The sequence below is a fragment of the Mytilus galloprovincialis genome, chromosome 12, assembly GCF_965363235.1.
Source record: "Mytilus galloprovincialis chromosome 12, xbMytGall1.hap1.1, whole genome shotgun sequence".
Classification (NCBI taxonomy): domain Eukaryota; kingdom Metazoa; phylum Mollusca; class Bivalvia; order Mytilida; family Mytilidae; genus Mytilus; species Mytilus galloprovincialis.
Window position 1 is genome coordinate 77444184 of NC_134849.1, and position 12056 is coordinate 77456239.

At 31.6% G+C, this 12056-nt stretch overlaps 1 protein-coding gene across 4 annotated transcripts; it reads left to right on the forward strand.

Moving 5' to 3' along the window:
• Positions 1-6203: 6203 nt before the first annotated feature.
• LOC143054903 (baculoviral IAP repeat-containing protein 3-like) lies at positions 6204-11572 on the forward strand. Of its 4 annotated transcripts, XM_076228004.1 has the most exons (5): positions 6204-8028; positions 8238-8445; positions 9222-9313; positions 9356-9467; positions 9775-11572. In XM_076228004.1, the coding sequence occupies exons 1-5, from the start codon at positions 6394-6396 to the stop codon at positions 9969-9971; spliced, it is 2244 nt and encodes a 747-aa protein (XP_076084119.1). In that variant the 5' UTR covers positions 6204-6393; the 3' UTR covers positions 9972-11572. The 4 variants fall into 4 exon arrangements, 3 of the variants coding, with proteins under 3 accessions (XP_076084119.1, XP_076084118.1, XP_076084120.1); XM_076228003.1 differs by having other exon boundaries at positions 6205-8028; positions 9222-9467; XM_076228005.1 differs by having other exon boundaries at positions 7886-8028; positions 8321-8445; positions 9222-9467.
• The last annotated feature ends 484 nt before the right edge of the window (positions 11573-12056 follow it).

The following is a 12056-nucleotide window of genomic DNA, read 5'->3' on the forward strand; positions in this document are numbered from 1 at the left end:
TATATTTGATGATTAATTGTGACCTTGGTGAACTTCGAAATTGTCCCAATTCTTGTTCTTTAATGTTGTCCTTCAACTGTAGATCATTTATCATTTAACAGATTTGAGATATCTATTGTCGTTTTAGAGATAATGCAATTTGAATTTTTGCGAGCGGAGGCATGTATTTCTGAATCAACAAGAGCTTACCACTTAAAATGTTTTAGAAATTGAAGAGGTTAACATAGTTATATGTTTGACCAAATACCAAAAACATTCCATGGAAAAAAACACCAAAAAAATCAATTTGAAATTTTCAAGTTCTGCATTGACTTTGTAAGTTTCATAACTTCTATTTAGATAGTTGATATTGCATCATTATTTGCACTTTGTCAAATGGGGTCATCTAATGTATCAAATTGAAGATCTTAGTAAACTCTACTTAAATATGAAAATTTTAAACCCCCTTTTCATCCCAGGGGGATGGGTTAGGTCATTTAGTGCAAACATTCAAATTTCGTAGATGGTAAGGTTGTCGCATATCAAATGAAAGAACATAAAGCGTACATTTCGAATTTCAAATTGACGTCTCCCAAAAATGGGTTGGATGGGGTCATTGAGTGCAAAAAAGAAATTTTCTTTTAAGATAGGGTTGTTGTATATCAAATGAAAAATCAAACTTTCTAGAACATGGCGTTGTCGCATATCAAATGAAAGCTCATCTACTCTATGTTACAATTATCATAATTCCGATCTCAAAAATGTAGGCGGATGAGGTAATTTAGTGTTAAAAGCGAAAAGTTTCAGAAGGTATGCTTGTCGTATATCAAACGAAAGGTCGTACAAAGTACATTACAAAAACACCACTTTGACAGGAAAGACCTTTCAATTGTTTTACTTTTATTTTTTTTATATTCACATGAATTTCATGTGAAACGAATCTACGTATTTTCATGCCCGTGCCCTGTTAATTGTTTATTTTAGACTTTTAATAGTTTGGATAAATGTTTTACATTGTTATAAATCAAATACGAGAATTATATTTAAATCGGTGAACATGAATTTGATAGCTAGTGCCCCTTTAAGTGTTCAGTGTTCATAATATAATACTCGAACTTTTCGGGGAATTCGCCTCATCTTACAAATTTTCTTGTGGCAGTGTATTATTGCTGACGTTATAAAAATAGTCTTAAAGTATGCTTTAATTTTGGGGAAATTGGTAAAATTTTATCAATGTCATGACGAGCGGAATGATAGGAAAAGAAAGTCTATCGAACAAATGAACACATGCATTGACAAAGAAAGATCGTTCTTCATTGTTCGACGTTAGTTTATGATGTCAATGTTCTTGCTTTTCTTGGAATTCCTATTGTGACGTTAGCAAAAATGGCGACACAAACCCACTTTTTCCAGATCACTGATAAAGAAGGATACACCATGACTGAAGTTCCTCTACATATTGTCTGAAACAGATTCCACCTCTCCTGCAATATGATATTTCTTCACACCAAACAGTCAAATTTTTATTTCTGATCTATCTCCTTAAGGCTATGAAAGAGTTAATTGGAAACAATAGGCAAAACTGATCTTGCATTGTATTTCTATATATAAAAGGTTGCGTTCCGTTTCTTCAATGAGATTCTTCCCGGAAACAATCAAAGGTCTTTTCGTGGAATGGCACACCTGAAATTCTAAATTTGAATATTAGTTCCTTGAAACTTTTAACAGTTGATGTGAATAATAATTTCCATCCTGCAAAAAATCCTCAGCTGGATCTTTAACTACTGTAGTGGGTATATAAAAATGTATCGCCTTTTTTTTTTTAAATTCAATAACAATTTAACGCAATTTTAATTATTTATAAAAAAAGATTTGATCATTAGCGAAATAGAAAAACTGACAGCAATTCTATTTTGGCATATAAAATCAAAAAATCAAATATTTTATTGGACAAAGCACATATGATACAATGCGTAGAGCAATAGTCGTTCATGCACATAATTTAGTTTGCATATAGCATGTATAGATTCTTACATTGGTGCCAGTTGATTAGCATTAGCAGATGCTTAACCACAATATCTTCATAAGTCTATAGGATTTTGAATATATCTTAATGTGTTTTGTCCTGTAGTCCATGCCTATGGAGAAATTAATTGTTTATTACAATCTGAATACACTAAATCGATTTATGTTAAGGCCATGTAAATGTGAGGTATTTAATTCATTAACATACGGATGTTATTGTTTTCTTCAGTGTATGTTACATGTAAATCTGATAATGATTTACGTAAATGATCGCAAGTCAAGTGGAAAAATTGTATAATTGTTTTTTGTTTATTTACAAGTATAATTACGATATTAAACATATCGAATTTACTCTAAACACAATATAATTCAAGAGGGACTAGTATAACAAGGTAAACAAATAAGTAGAATATACGTAGAGATTTGGTATGATTGCCGAATGTAATCAAATAAAATATCAAAAGATATTAACCCCCAAAAAAACGGAGAAAAAACTAAGGAAATACGCCACTAAACGTACTCGATAAAGACGCATGATAACACACAATGTATTCATATTTCTATTGATAAATTACACCCATATGGTCAAGCAATATCAAATGAAATGCGTATACGTGTAACATGTGTAAAAAACCCATAAAAATGAACATTTTAAAAATAAATACACAAATGTAATGTGATAGTTGCTTCAGGACTGGGTATCATGAATATGTCTCTCAGAGGAGTGTCAACCCTCTAAATACTTATTAATAATGACTCCAATATGGCAAACCAGTTCAGACTCGGGTCGAAGAATGTGAACTTATAAGTTAAATGATGGCACATTTGTTCTTAGATAAGTAAACACATCTTGTTGTTAATAAAAAAAAATGCATTTTGCATGGCTAACTCAGATAACTTTGTCTCCTAGTAACGTCGGGTTGCTGTCAGATTAGTGTAAAGATAGTATGAATGTAACCGTTTAAGAAAACAGATTCTTGGTGGTCTCAGTTATTTTATTCTTAACCTTTTTTATGCTACGGAGGATTTAGAGATTTCAATTTTGTATTTCTAAAATACCCGTCTCAAGCGATTGTTAAAGAAGAGGCGAAAGATACCATAATGATTTGCTCTGGTCATTAAAACACAAGAAAAGGAAGCCTTTGTTGCTGTACTTAGGACTTTTTCGCTCTCAATAGTATCTCAAAAGAAAAGGGATAACACAAATATTAAACTCTAAGGACACAACTAATACGGCATCATTTATTCATCTCACTTTCTTAAAGTACATGTTTAAAAAGCGAATTGAAGAACGAAGTTGGTTTCTTTTGAAAATGAAGTACCCCCCCCCACCACCCCCAACAAAAATAAATAAATAAATAAATAAATAATTTAAAAACAAAAAACAATCTTGTTCCTGTACATTAAATTCTTCACAAAGTTATATGTTGTATTCATTAACCATGACTGATCTTAATCAATTATCAATTAAGCTTTAGTATAATGTATAATAACTCGTTGTACAAAGGATTACACATGTTCTCAAACTAATAAAATAGATAAAAGTATCAGAACTTTCCGAAAATAGAGAATAAACTGTCAAAAAGAAAGTAAAAACAATAAAAAAAGTCTTGCAAAATATGAAACAGAAAATAATTTCAATCTCAGTTTATTTTTGTACTGAGGTTTTTTTATTTGTCTGTTTGATTTGTTCTATAACTATGGTTTAGCCTATATTTCTTCAACTACTTGTTGGTTTAAATTATGTATTATTATTGGTATTCGTTCTCTTGTTTAATAAACCCATTCTTTGAGAGTTTAATTGGTGCACTTTCAGAAAATCTGGATTATTATCATATATAAATGAAGAAACCGGAAGACTGAATTGACCAATAACATATATTTAAAATTGTTTTGAAGATAGTTGGGGTTTTCGTAGCCAGCTTTAAAAAAAAACAAAAAAACCAAAAAAACACCGAACTGATATACCTCTGCACAGCATCTCTACAGGTAAGCAAACAGTCAAGATCATGCAAACAGAGATAAAAAGTAATATCGATATACCTACTTATTCTATTATAAACAGTATCCTTCAATTTTGTGCAAACTCTAAATGTTCATTTTTACATTTTTTAGTGTTTTTATACGTTGTTATGTTGATTTTTTATTTATGTTATCTAAATTTATAATTTAAAATATTAAAAGAAAAGCATTGGACTTAAAACTTTAAGAAGGTAAGTCAAAGGACCACAACCAGGTGCCGTAACTAAAATTGGAAAAACAACTTTTAGGGATAAAGTGCATAATTTTCTAAAACGACCGTATGTTGAATTTTCAATATCTGCTATATTTGTCATTTGTTTATGCTGCTGTTTTCTTGACACTTTATTTATATAGTAAGGTCTGGATGGGAATTAACATAATTACAGAAATAGATAAATCAAATTTATTTCACTATTTTTCGTGTCTATTAATCTCTATCCTGTACACCCCATCCAGACCCTTCTCACCAAAACATCTAAATACGTAAGCGGAAGTACTTTTAAAGCTTAACAAAAAAAAAAAGATTAAGCAGAACGGACGTACATTCAATGGTCCAAATATGAATGAGAATAACGTATTAATGAAAAGTTTAACTTCCGTGAAACGATTTATAAATATTGCATTGAACACATATTTTCCAATACTATAAAATCTGAATTAAGTTACGGGATTTTTATTTTCCTTGAAGGACATTTCGACGAATTTTCTTCAATCTGAACATTTTGGTACAAACTCTTTAATTAGGGCTCAAATAAATTCCCACATATATTGTGATGTTGAAACCTATTTAAAACGGTATATCTTTATAAAAGACCAAATCTGCTTGGATTCATCAAGAGGAATACATTTATCCAGATACATGTTTTGTCTTCCTTTTCCTCTGTTTCTCAATTTATATGTTTTGATTATTTCTTAAATTTAGTATAGTCGAGATCTCGAAATGCATTGGGTATATGTGAGATGCTTTCTTGTTTCTCAGGACCGGATTGGGATAGTGGGACAGACACAGATCCGCCTTAGGTGTACAATTTGTGTATTTTCAGTGCTGTTTGGATTTTTGACTGCCTCACCTCTTTAAGCAGAACTCAGACCTCCTTTTGGAAATCCTTGATCTTCCACAATTATGTCTCCTTTTAAAAGTCAAATGAACTTCACATTTTATCCCAACAGTTGTAATCTTCTTAACTATCGACCTTTTTTATTTATGTTAAAAACGACAACGTTCGAGCATTTACATGTAAATTTTGGCTGTCTGTACTTTTGCATTTGAATATACTTATAATATACACACACTAGTCATTCGGAACCTCTTATAACTTTCTATGTGGTATAGTCGTTACTCATTGTTGAAGGCCGTACAGTGACATGTAGTTGTTAATGTCTATGTTTTTTTAATGTCTATGTTTTTTTTTGTGGAGACGTGTCTCATTTGCAATCACACCACATCTTCTTATTTTTACAGTCCTTACAAAAATAAAATTGATTATATATTCTGAGTGATAAGTTCTATTTCCTTTATACTTGAAAATACTTTTAAATATACTTCTTGTCGACAAAAAACTTTCGCTGCTACCTTATAGTACAGGTAGGATATTTGAACGTTTATTTTACTGCAATAGTATTCATTAAAATGTTCATAATAAGTTTTAGACCGCTTATTATAAAAAGAAGACGTCAAAGAAGGATTCCGAAAGTATTTAATCCATAACAAAGTACTTATAAAGTAATGGCTGTCCCAGGTTAATTATCTCTAAATAAAAAAAAAAGGAACAAAAAGATTTGTTTTTAAATCTGTATTAAGTAAAAAATAAATCAAATAAGCGATTAAACAATTACAATACCTCTTTTTATTTTGGTGATAAACATTGATAAAGTCCAAGTAAACAAAACAAACGCACTGTTTTCCTGCTATTTATTATACTATTGTAATTGTGTAACTAACACTTCATGATTCATCATCTGACGTCAGAGACCTACGCATGTAATACAGTATATATAAACTCGTCAACCCTTTTTGTCGTCATTTTATGAATGAAGTAATACATGGGGAACCCTTACAGGTATTTACTATATTTACTATAGACTCGTAGTATTGGATCAGCTTTTCAAAATTCGACTTCGATAATAAAATAACAGAAATTATTAAATACTTAATAGATGGCAAAATGTATTGTATGCATCATGTAACACATACAGTGATGAAATACTACTATCATTTTAAATGCAATGTTAAAAATCTAAAATTAAGGTCACCAAGGTTCACTGTGATACAAGGGCGAAGCGATCAAATGTTTTACAGTAATTCATTTCTTTTTTTATATTTATATGTGTTAGTAATTATTGATGATTAAGATGCTAATGATTTAGATGATATTGATTAATTATGCACAATTATTTCAGACAAATCAGCTAAACATGTATATACAAGATAACCAAACTGCAAGACGAGAACCAGAAAGACCGGCAATGCACCAAATTTTCTTTCCAACTGATCAAAAGTCGCATTCAAAACTTAAACGAAGACGACAGAGATTAAACAGTTATCCGTCCAGCAAAACAGAAGTAAATAACAACAAAAATAGAAAACTTACCGTTGACCTGTCCGAAATAAAATCTTCAGTATTACGAATACAACTTAAAATGAAGCATACAAAAGTTTATGCGTTCGAATGTACAAGAAGTGAATCAAATAACCCACGTGGTTTTGACCAATTGGAACCGAGTAGTTTAAGAACTGTCACAGAAATAAAGAAAGGTCTTAACGACATCGAAATGGATCTTGATATACAATCTAAAACCAAGGAACAACTTCAAATTAACTTACAAAAGCAAATGTCAATTCCACAATTAAAACCGGAAACCGGAAACTTAAAATCGAAAAATTCTTTTGACTGGCTTCATTACTTGTTCACGTTACGTTTTGTTCCGAATCAATGTTTCCAGGTTTTACCAGTGAGTTTGAATACTTATTTCGAAAGTTTATCTTCGGGTAGTACTATGTCTATGGACGAATCTATGTCAAACAACCTTCTACGTCTGTCTTCGTATAGTAATTTTCCTCGTCATGTGAACGTTTTTGTTAGTGCATTATCGAAAGCTGGTTTTTATTATACCGGAAGTACTGATACCGTGCGATGTTATGCGTGTGGCATTACTCATCAGAACTGGACACGAGGTGATAATCCAGAAAAAATTCATTGTAGACTTTCTCCATTATGTACTCATCTTCAAAAATCTAGATTGTTTGGTGGTGCAGGTCTAGCTGAACACCAGCACATGCATTCTAGTAATAATAGATCATCAGTACATTCTGAATCTTCTTTGACACCAAATAAACAAAGCTTGCAAATTGGTGCTGCCTTCAACGACCAAAACAAACTTTCAAGTTCGACAAATTCAGAGCCATCCAGTCTTTTAAATGGTTCTGCCTCTAACGACCAAATCAAAACTTCAAGTTCGACAACTTCAGAGACATCTAGTCTTTTAAATGGTGAAACTAGTAATAATATCCGTAATCAATTAACAAGCAATGATTTTAAACCAACGGCTAATTCTTCTAGTGAAAGCACTATTTTTGAACATGATATAAATACCAATGGCGCATGCTCAGAATCGGCGAAAGCTTATCAGAATGGAGCATGTGGATGTTCTGAATCTTCAAGTTCGAGACAGTTAACTAATAACGACATTTCCTTATTGGGGATAGATCTTGAGAAGCCTCGTTATCAGAATTACGCTGCTTTACAAGTAAGAATCAGCTCTTTCCAGGGATGGCCATCATACTTAGATCAGACACCAAGAGAGATGGCAATAGCTGGTTTCCTGTTTGCTGGTTACCATGACTACACAAGGTGTTTTTTCTGTGGCGGTGGACTCCGAAATTGGGAGGCTGGTGATGATCCATGGGTGGAACATGCTAGATGGTTTCCGAAGTGCACATATCTACGTCAGAACAAGGGAGATGCATTTATAAAAGCCGTTCAAGATAAACATGAGCAAATGGTAAGTACTTGACTCAAACAGTCGTGATATGTTATAAGACCTATTGGTGACCTTCTGCTGTTGTCTGTTCTATGGTCGGGTTGTTGTCTCTTGGACACATTCCCCATTTCCATTCTCAATTTTATAAGTATAACCATAAGATTAAAATTTAAATATTTTAGCGACATATGTTTCATTTTATATCTGTTTTTCGTATTATTTAATTAAAGGACAAAAGTGACCAAATAACGTCAAAACAACATGTACAATCGAAAGAAACAACTCAAAACGGTTCCAATTTACTTTCAAACAGCAACCCACAACAAATTAACAGTACCAGCTATCTTGATACAGCAGCAGCAAGGAGTGTCTTAGAGATGGGATACACACGAGAACAGGCGCTTCGAGTTATCCAGCAATTGTTACGGGATAAACCAGGTATTTATTTCTAACCAGTATACATTAAGCAAGCTTATAAATCCAATTAAAACTTTATTGTTATATCAATTTACTTACTATTATATGATTTGGGACACATGATAAATCAAGATGACGAATTACAAGACTAACATAATTGAAAAAAAAAACTAATTGCAAGCGAATAAAATTGAGGTGATAGTGGGACACGAAGACAAGTTATTTAAAAATAAAAAAGGATTTTTTAAATACGAATCTGTAAATTTAATGTAAAATATTAAAAGAATTGAGATAAAAGAACATGAAAGACAAAAAAATACCCCCAAAAAAATCAAATATTTCATATGGAATGGCATCGTGCAGAAATTGATAAAGCAAAAAAAAAAATCCTGAAGGTAAAAGGCTTTGGTATGACGCGACTGGTGATTAAACCCATGATTGACCATACCCAATGCAAGCGCGCAACTCAACCACCAATGTATTAAAAAAAGACAATAATTATGTAATTTTATAATCTGGTTTGTTAATGTGGTTCATAAGTGTTTCTCATTTCTCGTTTTTGTTTTTGATTATTATTAATTAGACAGTTGTTTTTCCCGTTTGAATGGTTTTACACTAGTAATGTTTTGGCCCTTTATATCTTGCTGTTCGGTGTGAGCCAAGGCTTCGTGTTGAAAACCTTACTTTGACCTATAATGGTCTTTCTTTTACAAATTATGACTTGGATGGAGAGCTGTCCCATTGACATTCATACCACATCTTCTTTTACCGATATATGTAATACTTTCTATTTGTAGAAAGAACATTCACAGCTCTTGATATCATGACTATTTTATTGAAGAAGGATGAAAATCTAACAAATGGTTCTACCGGATCAACATCCGTTAATTCTACAAATACATCCGGGATATCTACAAATACATCCGGGATATCTACAAATACATCCGGGACATCTACAAATGCATTGTCATTAAATACAAATACATATGAAAATGAAGCACACGAACCTCTTGCCAACAGTTTAAATGAATCAAATCTGGATGGTAAGTTACTTTTAAAATAAAAAATTAATGTAAAATAAGAAGAGTCTTTTGATTGCTTTCTAAAAAAACAACAAAAAAACAAGGTTATTTTTAGAAAAAATACCGTAAATTTTGTTCTCCATATATCATGAACGTATGGTAAAATGTTTGTATGGTATAATCATGTTAATATGAGGTATCTGTAGCAAATTTAAGATAACACTTCTTCTGTACTAACCGCCATGTATGTGTTTTTTTTATGCTATTAGCAGATTGGGATTCAAAAAATCATTACACTATTTTATTTTCAATTTACCTTGTATTACAGACGCAGAATTGTTAGTTGAAGAGAACCGACAGCTACGAGATCAACGCCTATGTAAGATTTGTCTAGAATTGGACGCCTCAATAGCTTTCCTCCCTTGTGGACATCTAGTATGTTGTTCTGACTGTGCACCAGCCATGAGGAAGTGTCCAATATGTAGAACATACGTCAAAGGCACTGTAAAGACGTTCTTGATATAAACCGGAAGTTGATTGACTCCAGCCGGTAAAACCCAATCCCATGGATAGGCATCAGGAAACGCTCATCACTATCAGGAAATGCAACACTAGAGAAAAGTCCGGTCGGGTTTAAGAGAAAAGAGAAAAATGTGTTTGTACTACAGAAAATAGGCCAAAGCAATAAGGAATGGAGAAAACAAAAACACAAGAAAATAAGGAATAATGGAATACCAATTTGTAAAGAATGAGAAATAATTGGCGTAATTTATAAAGAATACAGGAAACGGCCTAATTTTAAAGAATACGGAATTAAATTACTAGTACCCCAATCAATACCCATATAGAAGCAATGAGACCATACAATCAACACGATCATAATAGTTTAGTGACCCAGGATACGAAATCATATATTCAGTTCATAAGTTAACTATTGATAAAAGCCATTCTGCATCGTCATGAACATGTATAAACTATCTACCACTGTATCTACCACTGTACTTAAAGCAAATAACACTCAACCAATCAGTAGTGTTGATAGTATAATATTCTGCTTGTTTTGCTTAATTAAGAAGTCATAGTCAAGTACATGTTACATGTAAAGATGCCGAAAATCTATGTCCATAGAATAACCTCAGTAAAAATGTAAATAAAATGTAGACATGCAAACAAAAGTTTGGGACGCCATACATATCGAACGATTAGCAACATTAAAGACAACATTAACAGACAAAAAAGCGCAATCAATAATTTTTTTTACGATGATCATGTTCTTAAACGTGATTTCTTTTTTCTTATTAATTGATATTTTGTTGGTGCTATGTTGATTCTGAATATTGTTATTATTGTTAAAATGTTAACTTATGTAGTTGTTTTATATTTTAGTGCGGGTGAGAACGCTTTAGTTTCATTATTTGGTTTGTTATTATAATTAAAAAATTTGCAATTTCTACCTCAATACTGTTAATCGATGTTATCGTCGATACTGTGAATTATTGTTATCGTCATCACTGACTTAATGAGTGTTATCGTCAATACTGTTATTTAGGGTTATCGTCAATACTGTTTTTTTAGGGTTATCGTCAATACTGTTTATTATCGGTATCGTTATCACTGTTTATTAGTGTTATCGTCAATACTGTTGTTTAGGGTTATCGTCAATACTGTTTATTGTCGGTATCGTTATCACTGTTAATTAGTGTTATAGTCAATACTGTTTCTAAGTGTTATCGTCTAAACGGTTAATTATTGTTATCGTTATAATTATTAATTAGTATTATTGGCAATACTGTTATTTATGTTATCGTCGTAAAAAATGTTTAAGTATTATAATCGTCAATAATATTAATTATATTATCTTTAATATTGTTAATTGTTGTTATTTGCATCTATTGTTGCTTATTAATTGTTGTTTTCAATACAGCTAGTCATTTTAATCTTCAATATTGTTAAATGTCTTCAATATTGTTTATTTTTATCTACAATACTGTTGGTCAAATTAATTTTGTTACTGGTTGTTATAGTTATTTTATATACAGCATTATTATAAACACAGTTTAAGACAGTTATGAGAATACTCATAAATGTTCATATATCTTTGCAAAATAATAAAAAAAATATTTTAATAGATTAGTTAGTCTTCTCTTTTCCGTAAGTATGACCATTGTCCTAGGAAAGCATATGTTGGTAGTGGTTGCGGGTTTGTTAAATAAATTTAATACTAGAAGACTTTGACAGGAACGGGGACCCAATTATTTGCCCCATTGGAACGCATTGAAAATCATAGTAAATACATAGGGTCCTGTTCAATAAATAATTTTGATAGCCACCTTGGGACTTCTGGTTCATGTTAGGCATTCATTTTGAAGTGTCTAAGTGCAATCTCAGTGCCTCATGACCGGCATTCCGTTGCAAAATTTTGTTTTTATTGACAACAGGGTCAGTCTGTCTACTTCCGGGAAAGAATAAAGGCTAGAATTTAGGCAATTTACTCTATGTACTGACGCCAGATTACATTTAAATCAATCAAAATTTTTACAGAAATTCAAACTAGAACGCCTACCCTTTCAAATAAATCTACATTCAGTTACAGAACTAGTGAAATAATAA

Coding starts and splice junctions, on each gene's coding strand:
- LOC143054903 (XM_076228003.1), top strand. CDS start 6,394: ATGATATTGATTAATTATGCACAATTATTTCAGACAAATCAGCTAAAC. Junction 8,029..8,237: donor AAGATAAACATGAGCAAATG/GTAAGTACTTGA, acceptor ATTTAATTAAAG/GACAAAAGTGACCAAATAAC. Junction 8,446..9,221: donor ATTGTTACGGGATAAACCAG/GTATTTATTTCT, acceptor TTCTATTTGTAG/AAAGAACATTCACAGCTCTT.